This window comes from Sphaeramia orbicularis, chromosome 20 (assembly GCF_902148855.1).
Source record: "Sphaeramia orbicularis chromosome 20, fSphaOr1.1, whole genome shotgun sequence".
In the NCBI taxonomy this organism is placed as follows: domain Eukaryota; kingdom Metazoa; phylum Chordata; class Actinopteri; order Kurtiformes; family Apogonidae; genus Sphaeramia; species Sphaeramia orbicularis.
The window spans coordinates 25,321,606-25,337,519 of record NC_043976.1 but is presented as its reverse complement, the minus strand read 5'-3'; the positions used below and the strand labels follow the sequence as shown (position 1 = coordinate 25,337,519).

The 15,914-nt window shown below is 36.4% G+C and overlaps 1 protein-coding gene across 1 annotated transcript in view; it reads right to left on the bottom strand.

The window, feature by feature from the left end:
* Nucleotides 1-1,140: 1,140 nt before the first annotated feature.
* rec8b (REC8 meiotic recombination protein b) overlaps nucleotides 1,141-15,914 on the bottom strand; it is a 19,902-nt gene continuing 5,128 nt past the window's right edge. The window contains exons 6-18 of the mRNA XM_030123944.1: nucleotides 13,749-13,824; nucleotides 13,349-13,416; nucleotides 12,517-12,598; nucleotides 10,645-10,717; nucleotides 10,252-10,444; nucleotides 8,477-8,611; nucleotides 7,933-8,005; nucleotides 6,655-6,821; nucleotides 6,290-6,323; nucleotides 6,076-6,151; nucleotides 5,815-5,916; nucleotides 2,422-2,528; nucleotides 1,141-1,558 (exon numbers count right to left, since the gene is read on the bottom strand). Of these exons, the coding sequence (XP_029979804.1) occupies nucleotides 1,467-1,558; nucleotides 2,422-2,528; nucleotides 5,815-5,916; nucleotides 6,076-6,151; nucleotides 6,290-6,323; nucleotides 6,655-6,821; nucleotides 7,933-8,005; nucleotides 8,477-8,611; nucleotides 10,252-10,444; nucleotides 10,645-10,717; nucleotides 12,517-12,598; nucleotides 13,349-13,416; nucleotides 13,749-13,824 (1,278 nt within the window). The 3' untranslated portion in view covers nucleotides 1,141-1,466. The remainder of the gene's footprint in view (nucleotides 1,559-2,421; nucleotides 2,529-5,814; nucleotides 5,917-6,075; nucleotides 6,152-6,289; nucleotides 6,324-6,654; nucleotides 6,822-7,932; nucleotides 8,006-8,476; nucleotides 8,612-10,251; nucleotides 10,445-10,644; nucleotides 10,718-12,516; nucleotides 12,599-13,348; nucleotides 13,417-13,748; nucleotides 13,825-15,914) is intronic.

Below are 15,914 nucleotides of genomic sequence, written 5' to 3'. Positions count from 1 at the left end.
GACAAACAATTATGGCGTACTTGGAGAAATGTTTGTCGGAAGTCTTGAACTTATATGTGCAAATGTCGTGACGTAACTAGTTATAGATGTAACAAATTAAGCAGGAATTAAAACGTGTTGTAGAAATCCACTAGACTTTTGCCCCAAAATTAATATAAAGACAACTTTGCAGCACCTGGAGGATTCAAATTCAAACTTTTTGAACTGTTAGGGTCCAAATACACAAATAAATGTACCAAAAACTAATAAAAGTGGGTTTAGTAAAATATGACCCCTTTAATATTTACATAATGAGCAGGAAAGGCCTTGTATATTCACCAGAATATACGATTTAACCACAATCATGCCTGACAATGATCACACAAGGAATTTGGCTTCCTATGTAAATGAACATGATTGTGTGACACTGAGCCCGTTTACATGACCATACAGATCTGATAACTGAGAGAAATCAGATGATTGTGATGATCAGATCTGATGTGTTTACATGCTCTTCAGAAATGAGATGAAAACCTAGTTTAGACATTTCAGCCCATTATTGGATTTCTTTCAGAGTACATACACACAAATTTCTTGTTATTGTCTTCTGCATGTTTAACTATGTCACTTCTGTTTTCTCCAAATTCTTTTTTTTTTTTTTTTAAATGTGGAGATGTAAGAGTGAACTAAATCAGACTAAGTTTACCTGCATGAAGACATCAGAGTATTGAGGAGAAATACAAGTATGTTTTCCCTTATAATTATATAACTTCTGTTATCCAATAAAACATATCACATTATGCTGTTTATATGATCACTTTAATAATACGATAACACTAGAAATCAGATAATGTTCAGAGTTTAAGTGGATATGGAAACAACCTCATCAACAGTGAAGAAGGCCTTGCTTGTTTTTTGCAGGAAAATGACCTGAATCTTATGAGAGCTCTAATCTATGGTTTATACGGTGTAATGATGACTTTGTAGATATCATTCATTTTATGGGTATTTTAATGGCCATAAAAAAATTTAAAAAAAAAACAAAAACACAGATGAAACCTCTTGAATATGTCAAGTGCTCCAATCATTTTGGCCACAACTGTAGGTATGAAAATAAATGAAACATAACCAACCCATGATCATGTTATTAAATTGAGCAAAAACATTTTATTTTTTTCATAAAGGACACCAGTTCATAAAAGGTAAAAAATGTTATATATAAAAACCACAGATATTAAAGTCATACATGAACATGACATCTAAATGTTAAAACAATGAGAGCAAGTGAACTCGTTAAACACCAGTGATGATAATAACGGTATAAATGTTTAAAATCCAATCAAAGAAGTCTGAACAAACAGTCCAAACATTCATTAAAACACTGCATAAAAGCAACCCCGATAGGACATCAGTAGAAAATGACAGAATTTAACAAAGATAAATGATAAATGTAACTTTCCTTGATGTTGGTGTGGGTCATGGTGTGTTCAGGCGGACGTCCTGAGCACTGCAGGGTTTAAGGTGATGGTGTTGTAGGGTTCAGTCTGATGTGCAGTGACACGTCCAGCAGACAACAGCTCTGAACAAGAGGACAGTTACATTAATATTAAAACACCAGCACTCAACGTTAAAGCAAAAACGCACTGAAGAGATAAAGACTGGATGCAGATTTAGTCTAAAAAATTTTCTTGTTTTATAAAGTTGAAGCGTTGTTGCTTGTACTTTGATGGTGTTGTGTAAAAAAGCACATAAAAGCTCTGAATAAATACAAAGGTTATTATTGGTGCAGTATCAGATATAACCCATTTGATCGTTTAGAAGTTCCATAGTGAAGATGGAAATATTGTCATTGACTACAACATCGATTCACCAATAAAAGCCATGTAGTATGTCAAATGACAGTGGTTGTAGATGCTTGTTTTATGTTAAATTAATTATATATTTTGCTGAAAAAGTCCCATTTTCTATAGTCTTCTCTGCTTTACAATAACTGCTGATTTTACTCTGAGCTTATATAAAGATCTACATGAGCAGCTAACCAAATGCAGAGGACAATATTATAATTAACAGTGATAAATCATTAAGCAAAAGTTAAATGTGGAGAAAACTTCATTTGGAAGTCACCACAAAAATTATCATAATTAGTGGTTTCGAAGTTATTTAATATTTTGCAGTGAGCTTTAGGTCTATTTAGGTCTTCAAGGGTTAAGTATGGTTTTAAATGCAGAGTTTTCATTCATGGAGTATTTTCAATGTGCTATTAGTACACAGTAATAAGTACTTGCTTACATTTTAAAACTAATCTTGTCATATTTAATTATTATTGTCACAATCATTCCTCACCTAAATACACTTTCAAAGGTTGTAGTGTTCATACATGAACAGTGTAGAGCTAATTTCTGTAAAATTAGACAACCAGTGCAGATGGATTTGTTTCTTCACCTAACAGCTGGTGGAGTGTGTGAGCTGCAGTGCTCCTATCAGCCTCCGGGGGCAGCAGAGAGTCAAAGGTGACTTCTCCAGACCTCTGCAGACTGGACGAGATCCAACTGAGAGAGGAAAACCAATGAAGAAAACGAATGAAGGTTTCAGTGGTATTTTGTGAAGATCAGTAAATAATAAAAACCATGACTAATGAATTACGTGGCAACTGTGTTATTCTGTTTCTTTTTACTTTATTTTACTGATGGTGGTGCAGAGAAGCCTTGATGTTTCTCATGACATAAAAATGTTCACATCAGTTGATATAAATAATTTAAGTGAAATATGTCAAATCATTATTTCATTCAAGTAAAGGCTTTCAAGTTGCAAGTCAGCATTGAAGAAATTAGATAGATATTTTTTAATAACATATAACAATACAAAAAACCCAACTGATTTTATGATATATTTTCTTTATTTTAATTTAACCCTTTCATGCACAAATTATGAGAACCTTAATCAAATTTTTTTCCTGAGTGTTTTTATTCCTCTTTAGGCATGAAAACAACAATGCAATTGAAAATTTTCTTCTGAAAAATAAATATATAAAAAAATAAATAATTTAAAAAAATACATTAAAAAAATAATAATGAAAAAAAAATTCTTATGAACCTATTTTTCATGAAGTTGCAAAAATGTCCACTCAGCTGGACACCACATGTTTAATTTTTGACACACAGAAACATGTATTTACTGATAAATTGTGTGAAAACTATGGAGAGGGCTTGTGATTCTGGGAGTTTATGCTCAGGAGAGATCTTAATTCAAGTCAGAAAAGATATGTAGTATCTTAAAACTTTAATAAAGATATCTGTAAAATAAAAAAACAAAAAAAACAAAACAACGAAAAGAACAACAAAATCCATGAACATACAGCTGTAGAATAGCTGTCCACTGGAGTGACCAGTATACATGAAAGGGTTGATGTTGGTTTTTGCAACAACAAATTAAAGGAAATTAGTAAAACATAAATGTTCAATAAAATGAAAATAACCTGAAGGAAGGGTAATTGAAGTTTAAAGTATATTTTATGGTCCAAACCTACAGAAATAACATTCAGTAAATTTAAATGATGAAAAATATGCTTTCAGTATTAAAATGTACATGTGTAAAAGTAAGTGAAACATTGTGTTTTGAATTCATAAGGACAACCTATCATAATAGCTGCTAATTCCCATGGTAATTTATCAGGATTTAAAATTCCATCATCTGAAATAAAGTTGGATTATAATAGTATTTGTCATCGTTTTATTGTGAATCCCTACTGTCACTACTGCCATTTATGTAACTTTTGTTATAACAGAAGTGACAACTGAGTCAAAATATCCCATATATAAGACACACTCCCTGGACAATATGAGGTGTTTGTAGAAATGTGCACTGGGTTTCTGACGGGAAACATGTCTGCGGAACAGGTTCATGCCTGGAGCCGACTCGATGCTTTCTGTTTTGAATTTCAAAGCAGAAGTCAAACATCCGAAGATGTGGGTCGGGCCTGCGACGCTGCAGGCAACAAGTGTATTAAAATCTATGTCCTATCACAACGAAAGGCTAAAATTAGTCTTAAGAAGTGGGTTAATTAGGAATGGAGACCTCTGTTTTCTTGATAGTTACTTACAGCTGTGTCTCATGACCAGCTTTTGTTTGAGTGTTGAACATGTGACTGATGTACATTATATATTAGATATGAATTAAAGCAGGTGTTCACTATTAGCTTTGTTTTCTTTCATCCCTTTAAACCCAAACCCTCATTTTAGTGAAGTTACTGATGACTTCAAATGCATTCTGTCTAATCAGTTTCAGAAGATATCAGTGAGATCAGGTGTGACATGAAAAGCTCCGGTCTGCGAAGCTGCAATGATGCAACATGACGATGGTGTATCATTTCAGTAGTAACACCTCTTTGCACTTCTGTTCTAACTGTGACTTTTGAGTTTTCGAAGCTGGATGTAATTTGCAGCATCTTAAAATACAAATAAGGACAGTGATAGTGAGTTTTTACTACGGTGATATTTTTGGTATTGATAAAGTAGTATTTAGTATTGGTGAAAACATCTATGCACAGCCCCACTACTTCCTGAACTTCAGGCAGCTCCTTTATTTCCTGTCTTTCATTATTGGACACACTGATTAATCCAGGTGTGTCTGACCACAGTAGTCACAACAAGAAGTAGCAGACACACCTGGATTAATCAGTGTGTCCAATAATGAAAGACAGGAAATAAAGGAGATGCTTTAAGTTCAGGAAGTAGTAGGGCTGTGCATACCAAGGAAACAGATGAAAGTATTGCACCTGTACATGCTAACAGGTGAGCTACAGCCTATAAATACTGAGCAGTCTCTGGTGATTTGAGACACTGAATCTATGGCAACAGCATCAGCTGCTGGAGTTGAGTAAAGATGTGTTCGTCCTGCTGGGGTAAAGCAGAAGACCTGACCTGTATCTGCTTCTCAGAACCAGGCCATAACCTTTGTTTTATCTGCCTATTTATTGCTTTGTGTATGTCCTGCCCTGTCTGTTTTTGTTGTGCATAAATTTAAATCAAAATGCAAAAAAATCACTATCTTGTTGCAAATCTTTGATCTGAACTAAGGCTTGACATTGTACTGAATAAATTTGATTAATAGAGGTTTTTTTCTTGCAGAAAACCCTGAAAAATGCCTAAATTGCAAAATCGTGATTATTCTTGTGGAGATTTTTCTTTAAAAATTTCAAAATGCTACCTGTTTGCTTCTTGTAATTGTAATAAATATTCATTCTGAATGTGTTTCTCCAGTTATATATGACATTCACTTTTACGAAAGAGAATGTATTTTTGAATCAAGCTTTATCTTGTGTTCATGAAGCTGGAAAACGGATTAAAGATATAGTTTGTTGCCCACATCATCCTGATCTATCCAGAATTGGGCTTAAAAAATCTCAAATTTATTTAAAAAGCCTAAAATTCCAATTATTGGATTTTTAAAAGCTTTTTAAAGACCCATGGAAACCCTGTCTATCACAGATGGAAAGATAGATAAAATACAAAACACAAAAGACACTGAATTTGTCTCAAACTCATGGCTCCAAATCTTAAAAACTTGTATGGGTGAATTTACAAGTGCAGTGTACAAGATTTAGGGGGGTCAAACTGCAGAAATGAAGCATAATAATCCATTAATATGGTTTTCATTGGTGTATAATCACCAGAAAATAAGAATGACTGTGTTTTCATGAGTTGGTAATATCTACAGAGAGAGCGTGTCGCATCCACAGAGTCCGTTGCATTTCTAGATGCTGCTGAACATCAGAGACCGTGTTAAATAAACCTGTAACTTCAGTGTCCTGTATGTGTGTAGTGCAACAACAAAGACCTCAGCAAGTCCCTGTTCTCTGCATCAGTCTGAGCTTCAGGCATCTCAATGTTTTCCTCTGCTATGGGCTCCATCGGTGGCTGAACCTCCATCTGTGGAGACCTAAAGTCATCACACATATGCGCACGCACACACACACACACACACACACACACACACACACACACACACACACACACACACACACACACACATTCATGGATGAAGGAGGTGGATATGTGTGAATCTATCAGTGTTTGTCTTAAACCATCTGACACTCACCATCTGCTGACAGGAGTCATCACATCACTTCCAGATTTGTCCTCTCTGGACACATCCAGGATCACGTCTAATGCAGCTGTTTGGACACACGATGACGCACATGATGAATAACTGGCAGTTTCAAATGAGTAATGTGTTTACTGTGCTGTCAAAATACCTCCACAGTGAGATACAAAAGACGAATGTATCAGAGAAAGAGAGAATGAACCCTTACATGAGCCCTCTGCGGGTCCTGAATCACTGGGTATCTGAGACACAGAGATACAGCTTCATGAAACAGGAATGAGCTTTATAATCTAATTTGTCTCACCACTGAACTGAACACACTGAGCTGGCAGGCTATAGCACAGGCAAGCAGACTAATGGATAAACACTATTATTAAGGCTACACTCATTCACCACCTGCACCACAGATACATTACATTTACATTACATCTTTTGTCTTTATATGCAGTTGTGAGGGGGGATTTATTACTGAAGTGCTTAAAAGAAAAACTCTTACTGTTTTCCTGTAGCTGAATGAGCTTATTGAGACACAACAGCAGAGGGAAATAACAGTGTACCTTCACACAAACCCACCTCCTTCATGGTCGAGTGCCTCCTCTTCCGCTCTGTTCTCAGTATCTCTCTTTCCTGCTCAGACTCTTCCTCCTCCTCTTCCTCTCTGCGTTTTTTCTCTTGTCCGGGTACAACAGCAAGAGCGGCGCAATGTTTCCACAGTGACTGAAGGTCACAGTGGAGGAGGGCTGTTGAGAGGTGAGAAGATGCAATGATGATCACATATTACCATCTAAAACATGTAAATTTCCATAGCTAAGAGGTCGACTGATGATATGACTTTATAGCCAAATATAGACATAGAAATTCTTTACTGTCTACTTTTGCGTAGTTATGTCAAATATTGGTCGTTGGCCTACATGTGCTAAAACCAAACAATCCCTCAGAAAACAATGCACAAAATCCACTGTATTAAAAACAAATATATCATGTCATGTCACAACCAGCCAATGCACTAAATGTATTTTACATAAAAAAACACTGTTATCATATTATGATCATGTTGAAACAGGAATTAAGAGCCAATCATTAGTTCATAACAAAATAACTACTGGATTAAACATATAAGTCAAAGTAATAAAATAAGTAAAAATGGAAATCTATAAAAAATAAATATATGATTAAAATAATAGTATAATAATATATCATAATATAATAGTATAATTAAAATAATCTAAATATATCTGGATTATTGAATATCAAAGAAAAACAATTGATCAATAAATCTGAAGATCTACAAACTAATCTAAATCAACCAGTAATAAATCATTAAAAATAACCTGTTTCCCCTAAAATTCCCTTCATGTTAGTCTTTGGTAACTGGCCAAGTACAGCAGACAAACTTGTTATCTGTCTACATATTTCATCCCTAGAAATGCGACTCAGATTCTACAGCTTGCTCTCTCTGCCTGTAAACAAAACATCTTCTATGACACATAAAATTCCAAAACCAACCCTGATAACTGATAATACCAAGAGCCTCTATTGGTTGCTGGAACTGCAGCTCTATCATTTGTTTCATCAGTTTCGTTATAAACAGAGGTGCCTTTACCAGTTTCTCTTTTGTATTTATTGTTGTACTGACTTTTGGCTTGGCTGTGTGTATGATTATGTACTATTACTGCTCCTGCTGCTAAACAAATCGACCCTCTGAGGGCGAATAAAGCCCTGCTCAACTTGACTTATCAGATTTTAAGTAGATTTATTTACAAAACATCCAATTCCTGCCACTGTTATTATTATACTATAATGTTTATGTTGTTGCTGTTTATAAAAAACTGTAACTGAATTGGTACTAACGTCCACAGGGGGCACTGAAGAGCTGAGCAGGATTGGCCAGTTTGAAGGAGGGCAAGTCCAGCAAGACCTTGGACTGAGAGAAAAACAGAGCATTACCTTTATCACATGGTTAGAAGGAGGTTTTCTACACAATGGAGAGAGAGAGAGAGACAGAGGGTTAAAAGCCAATGATAGGGTCTCAAAGGAAATTAAACAAAAATAAGGAGGGAAGACAGAAAGAAAGAAGGAAGGGAATAAAATCAATGAGCACTATTCCAGCGGGCTTAGAGAGCAGAGAACGGCTGAGCTGGAGTTTAATTAACTGACACACTGATGGCAGCACTTTGATTACAGAATGGTAGTGAAAATTCAATGGGTCGGTGAACCCTTGATCCTCTCCAGCTGAACAAGCCAGAATCTTTGTGTTCATACAGGATATCATCTAATCATGAGTTTATGGATGTGGTCATGAGCCAAAATCCTTGTCTTGTATAAAGCGACTGAGCCCTGTGGTGCAGCTAAAGCTCTAAGCACTGCAAACTAATATTTTGCATGATTCCTTTACCAGGTCCAGTGTCTCAACCAGTGGGTTTCCAATCTGCTCCTTCATTGCTCTGTCAGAAATCTGGATCTCAGGGTCTGCAAAGACCAGCTGGCGCCTGCGACCTCTACCGGGCTTCCTGGGAGGATGAGGAACCTCCTGAAGGTGGAGGGAAAATCAGTTTCATGCACAACACTGCTGGGAAATACACAGACATCACAGGACGCATACTGGAAATAATTATGAATCCGAGTTGGCATGCCTGTTGTTTTCAAAATTAAATAAACACTTCATGAGTCACTGTGTGGAATGTAAAGTAGATGACGACTGAACAGCCACTGCTTTGTCACTTTAATGTCAGTTTTTCCTACATGTGTGGACGTAAGAAACAGGTAAATAAATCATCTTACTACACACCTTTGTTAAATCCTCAGTGTTGACCATGAATAACAGACTGTTGCTATGCTCTACATAATAACAACTGAAGGATCAAACATTATTGATTGTGTAAATAGCTTTAAGTAGGACAATATTAACCATGCAAATATCGGATGCAGAGATGTAAAACATGCAAATCTTACAACTGGTCTCTTCACTGAGCACTTTAAACCAAATACACTGTTAAATATTTTTACTTCTTCTCATGAAATGATTGTGACAATGTGATTTATTCTTGATGGATAAAGTGTAATTGGGACCCATTATGTAATCATTGCACCAGGTCAAAGATCATTATTGATGTGTATGAATAGAAATGAAAAGAGGAATGTGTCTGAAAAAAAAACCCAACATTATTCAAACTATAAGGGCAACAGTATATACTGAGGTAATGAACTTAAATTATTGGAGCAAATACACCACTTAAAGAACCTGCACATCAGTGATCACTGGTGACCTGTATCTGCCAAAGCATCCCACAGAATATTAATACATTCATTGAATGCAAGGAGGATATTTTAACATTCTGATGCAGATCAGATTGTTTACAGCCAAATTAATTGAAGTCCCCATGTACCTCTGTAATGATTTGCATGCATTTTAATAACCACCACTCATTTCAACACTCATTTAATACATGCAGGGTTCCTACAGGTTTCTATAAGTTAAATTTAAGACTTTTTAAGACCCTTTTAAGACTACTTAGAACAGAATTTAATGTCCATTTCTCAGCCTATTTCATAGACATACCGGCAAAAAATCGTGACTCCTAGGGTTTGGAAAAATGTATTTATTTACTCCAATACCTTGATTCCCACTGTTATGAGACATCTCTCAGTGTGGGCTGCAAAGTTAGCGATAACTGGTTCCGAATTTCAGTATAAATTAGTGGGTTGGAATGGGTGGAACTGAGTTGACTAATGTTACTTTTTGCAGCTTGGACATTTAACAGACACATTTAAACACAACACAGCAAACAAGTTTATGGCAGCATATCTTAAGACCTACCTTATCAAATTTAATACCTTTCAAAGACTTTTTTAAGGTATGAAATGTAGATTTGTAAATCCAAGACTTTTAAGACTTTTTAAGACCCCGCAGGAACCCAGTACATGGTATACAAAAATTTTAACCAGTAGAAAATATATTTAGTTAAATATTTATTTTGCTCTTTCAGCAGCTTCTTAGAAATATTCTGGCTTTTGGTCAGTTGTATTTGATGATATGTACTAACGTCCTTTATTTATTTATAGATTATTTTAGTGTGTAGTTCCTCTAATTTTAATTTAGTACCTTCTTTAGGCTAGAAAACAATTAAGTACTAAATCAATGACCAAACCTGAGGACTCATCATGTCTCACCTCTGCACAGAAACCCTCTATTGATGACTCTCTCTCTTTCCCAGATGCCCCTGAGGATGGAGTTGGCATGGCAACCTTCACTGGGGTCATCTCTTGGGTAAGAGCCATAAGAGGAACCTCCACAGGTTGACTAGTCTCCTCATCCAGGAGCCACACACTGTCCCTGTCTGTCCCCAGCACCGTCTCCTTCAGCCTGGAAAACACACACATGGATATCTACAGTGTGTTGCAAGTATTTCTCAGAACCTTAAAAGTATTCTCTTCTTTTACCATGTGAGCAGAAACAGAAAAAGAGGTACAGCAAACATGGTCAAAGGCAGACTGTTGAATCCCCATAATCTGTTCAGGTACATTAGGAATCAGAGTATTATTAGTCAGCTTAAAGTTTCTCACTGGTCGATGGATGACATGGCTCCTCCAATCTCCCTGCTTTTCTCCTGCTCATCTGTCTGCATCGCCTCCGCTTCTGTTTTAAAATGTTCACATAGACAAGTTGACATGTTAAGAGATGTTAAGAAGGAATGAATTCAGAAATAAACACACTGACATTAGAATGACAGGTATCTGACAAATTTTCTTCTCACATACTGTTTTGTTCAGTGAAGTGAATGAATTTGAGTGAAATTTTAAGTGAAACAACTTCCATCTGAGTCAACACGAACTACTGAATTCCTGTTCTTGTGCTTTCTTTGCTAAAAACACATGCTTTTTCTCAAAAAAAAAAAAAAAAAAAAAAAAATATTATTTTTTTTTTTTTGTTAATTTCTGTCCTAAAATGAAGCAGTCAGTAATAGTGACCGGTGCTGAAAAACACGCTGTGGGATAAACTTGACACTTAACACATTCAGTGCTTACCATGGACTTTAACAACTGCAGTCACCCTGAGCAGTTTCACAAAGGGAGGTATCAATTTACATTGTCAACTCAGGGTTTCTGATTGTGGTTCACAAAGAAGGGGTGGTGTTGGTGCCGAGTAACAAATCACAAACATGAACAGGTCTAGAGAGCATATTTCTGTATGAATACAGACTACAAAACATGTACTACAGTCAAAGCCAGGAAGGAAATCTGTTGACATACTTTCCACTGTATGAATGTGCAAGTCAATATTAAGATTAATATCACATTATTAATGCATGAATAAATCTGTCTACAATTACAGTTCTATATTCTGTTACATCAGCGTGTTTTTAGATATATTCTTATGGCCTGTGAAACCATTGGAACTTTGCTCTTCAAGCTGTAACCGTGGCGCTGTTTAACAGTCTGGATGCTAGTAAAGAACAAATATAAGACAACATTCAAAGTGGTACGCAGGCTGGCTGTCCAATCTTTTAACAAGGCTGTAGTGCTTTAATCAGTCTGTGTCTTAAGATTATATATAAGATATTATACTGTTGTGCAAAGGAATGCCAAACGGTTTGGACAGTCAGTGTAACTCTAATCCTCCTCATAGGTGCTCTCCTTATTGCTGCTTTTCCACTGCCAGTATCAGCCTGACTCCTTCAACTTGGCACAGCTTTTAGGCGTTTCCACTGAACAAGACAGGGGTGATCAGGTACTATTATGCACTGTTTCAAGTATCACCATGTTTAATATTCAAAATATTCAAGAGTCAAAGTGATACTAAATGTGGTGTAAAATCATGCAGATCACAGAGTGGTCACTCCAGACTCATCACCATGCCAATACATATGAATGCTATCATGTCGTGATGTGACTCTGAGCCAAACTACCGAGAATTTGTCTCTATCTTGATAAATCAGCCAGAGACTTGAGTGTAAAAAACTATATTCTTGCCATATATTCTAATGTTAAATTTCACAAATTATTATGTAAGTTTCATCCTCTTCCATTGTTGCCTTACTCATACCTTCAGTCACATTGAAGAAAATATAATAATAGTTTGCACCATGTTGCCATGACGACCAGCAGAACTCAGGGAGTGGTGTCCATGCAATGGAAATGCAACACGCTGGTGGCCAAACTGAGCCAAGCCATGCTGAGCTGTAAGAATGTGGCATATTAAGCAGCACACCCAGGTTTCCCCTTTTTTTAATCCATGCACCAAACTCCATGGCAACACCTAAAGATATTGACTTGGTCAGTATGTGGTGCTTTTAGACATTTTGACCCACTATTACAAACAGATGAGCTCTAGAGGAGCTGAGGTTCACAAGTAAAGTTATCCTGGAGATTTACCCCAGTGAGAATTAAACCACTGTGATATGAAGGTCACAGAGAACCCTGGACAGAAGCACAAACCTTGAAGGAAGTGTTCTTTTTGATCTATCAGCAAGTCAATCTCTCTTGTCGTGACCTCTGGAAGATCATCTCCCTCAAAACACTAATACAGAAAAAAACAAAAACAGAGGGTAAAAAATAACAATCAAAAATATGGAGATTTGGGACACAACCTGAGACAATGACATTTGGTCTGTGTTTTTTGCACAGTAACAGAAGACAAAAGGCTGAATAAAGAAAGTACAACATCATTTCTGGCAAAGACAAAAGCTACACATGAGCAGGAGCAGAGGACAAAGTAACTGTGAGCCACGTACACCGCAAACAAACTGTGAGCCCAGGCTGATGTAATTAAGTCAGATCTTATCAACCCCAAATGGACTTCATCAGTTCATGATGCTTCAGCAGAAGCATTATCAGACTCTAAGTGACAGAATGAGGAGGCAAATAGCGTGTGGAGGCCTTCTGTAGTAAAAGACAAATGCATTTCCCTACTCTCCCTTACTACGCTTCTCTCCTTTCTTTTAATGACTGAGGTGAACACAGGACAGTCGGTAAAGCATGAGGAATTTTACATCCTTACTTCCACAAATATAAATATACAAATCAGGGGTTTAAAAGGCTTCCCCACGAGAGTCTCTTCTAAACATCTCACATACTCAAATCTCTACTATAACTGCAGTGGATATTACAGAGTAAGACAAACAAGCATCTAACCTGGGACAAAGACCAAAACAAAGATGTAGTGGGCACATGGTCAACATCCTGTCTCAGTGATTCACAAGGATGCCTGCTGTGTGTAAAATTGATGACTAGTATATTTTCTATCTATGGACTCTGGCAAAGAGTTTACCTCAGCATTGGTGATGACAAACTGCTCCTTCTCCGTCAGGGTGATGGTAGCTCTAGGTGACCTGAAATCTGGTTGAGCACAGCAGGGAAAGAATTAGGAGCCAAACATGTTTGCAGTACACACATTTGTAGTACTTAAATAATCTCTTTGGGCAGAAAAAATGGTGGTACAAACTGGTGAGTCAGATCTGATGTGAATAAAGGCTGAAATGAGACACAGCTGTACACATATGTTAAATATAAGCTTTGTGGAGGCCAGGGGGTTTAGCATCTAAGGACAGCATCACCCTGTTTGTTTCACACTCCTGACATTATTGTTAAATGTCATTCCCTTCTTGCTGCTGTTCAATAAATGCTTTAAATGACCAAAAACCAGCACAGAGGAAAATAAGCATACTTACCCTCTGTGTCAGGTACAGTGTAAGGACTGGGCACCAGGGAATGCTGGGAATCCACATCTTCGATCACCACCAGTGGCTAAAAACATTGTAAACATTGCATTATGCGACTGATACTGTATTTTACGTTTTTGGGTGTGAACTGAGCTGAGGTCTAGTACTGTCTTCATGACAAACACATAAGATTAGTTTTAATAATAAGCATATGTAAAGTGCATTTTTTTTACATCATATTCCACATAATATCTAAGTGTCAACGCCTATGTAAAATATGTTATTGAGCTGTGTACATGTTACATTATATAAAATCTTTCCATTAATGTTCAGTCAGAGAAATAGATCACTTATTCACTGTAATGGTCTGTTACACTGGGTCACCTGCAACTAGTATCCCGTTTGTTGAGTTAACATTAGCAATACGTTTATACAATTTCTGTAAAACAAAAAAGACCTATCATGAAGATATAGTAAATAGTTAAAGGTACTGTGAATAGAACTGTAAGTTACGTTAGTTACCTCTTTGTGTAATGCTGAGTGTTTCGGTCACACAATGTATTTAGGGGCTTTATTGTGAAAAGAGAGGTGACTTTACAATTTTTTTAAGAAAAAAAACTGCAATCAGTGGTGAACAATTTTTAAAACTTGTTTGAGTAATGTCGTCAACTACCCATGATATTTGACTGACAAGATCATTTTACAAGTCCAGATAGTTACAGTTTGTGTTAAATATAGTGAAGTAAGTAATCAGTGTTATATGCTTCTGTGGAGATGCATATTACCAAAATGACTATTAACTTGGCATATACAAAAGCGTTGAAAAAGGTGAAAAATACTACAAGTCTGGTCATGTTGAGATCTGCAGAAACATCAGTGAATCTGAACAGAGCATTAAGTAAGACAGTTACAATAATGTCAGTTACTCACACTGCTCAGTCTTATACTACAGTAGTCCTACAGCAAACTGCGTCTTGTAAAACTATCTGTTCAACTGACATTACATGTGTAACGGATGTAATAATTCAAAAGGAATCAAAAAACTACTTGTCTTCTGTGATATTATCTATAATTGTTACTGTCATTGCCTCTACTTTCACCATAATCTATAATGAAAGTGGTACATGTGTAATGTACATACGAGGGCCGTTCAATAAGTTCATGGCCTCACGCAGAACAGAACAACACAGACTGATAATTTATATTTTATTTTTCAACATAATCTCCATTTACAGCAATGCACTTGGTCCATCGATGTTCAAGCATCACTATCCCATCACGAAAGAATGTAACATCCTGTATTATAACAACCAGTATTTCTGGGTGAGGCCATGAGCTTATTGAACAGCCCTCATAAGTAAAAATTTAATGCATGTAGTACTTTTAAAAACCAGGACAAAGCACAATCTAGCATGTTGGCAAAAAAGCTTTTAAAAATACACTGTTGTATAAACTCAACAGAGTCTGCAACAGGCAGATTGATCCGTAATCTGAGGAGTTACAACAGAAACTGCTTTTTCACTGTGAGTTTTGAAATTAGAACAGGGCAAAACCTTGTTCTGATGGTCTCTGTGGCCTGTAATGGATGAACTGCTCATCGATATGGACTGAAGCCAAAGTGTAACAGATGATTTTCAGACCAATCCTAAATTCTCCTGGGAGCTAGTGCAGAGAGGCCAGTAAAGAAAAACCTTTGTTAGAAGACAGTACATTCAGTACAGGATCAAGATTTCAAAATGGAACTTCAATACTATATTAATACCATAGGGATTTGCCTCATTTTGTAAATGGAAATAAAATGGATTACATTTTAAAATATTGCATTTAAAGCTTGTAGATGTGAACTGGACCATCTCAGCTTGACTCATGGTGTTGCATCGACTGAAAAGAGACTCCCCGTGTCAAATTGCCAGGGGATGGTTTTAAGACATACTGTTGTGTGGTATATCCTTTTAGCAGTGTTTATAGGTTGTCTCTCACCTGCTAAATAATATCATGATAGTCTGTATTTTCTCCACAAATTAGAGGTAACCTCCTCTTAACAGCCAACCTGCCCCAGACACACACAAAGGAAATTCTCGACCCTCATGTTTTTGGTTTTCACATTTTCATCAATGCTAGAAATGTAACTATAGTAAGTAACTCATTATTCATATTCTCATTCATACACTGTGC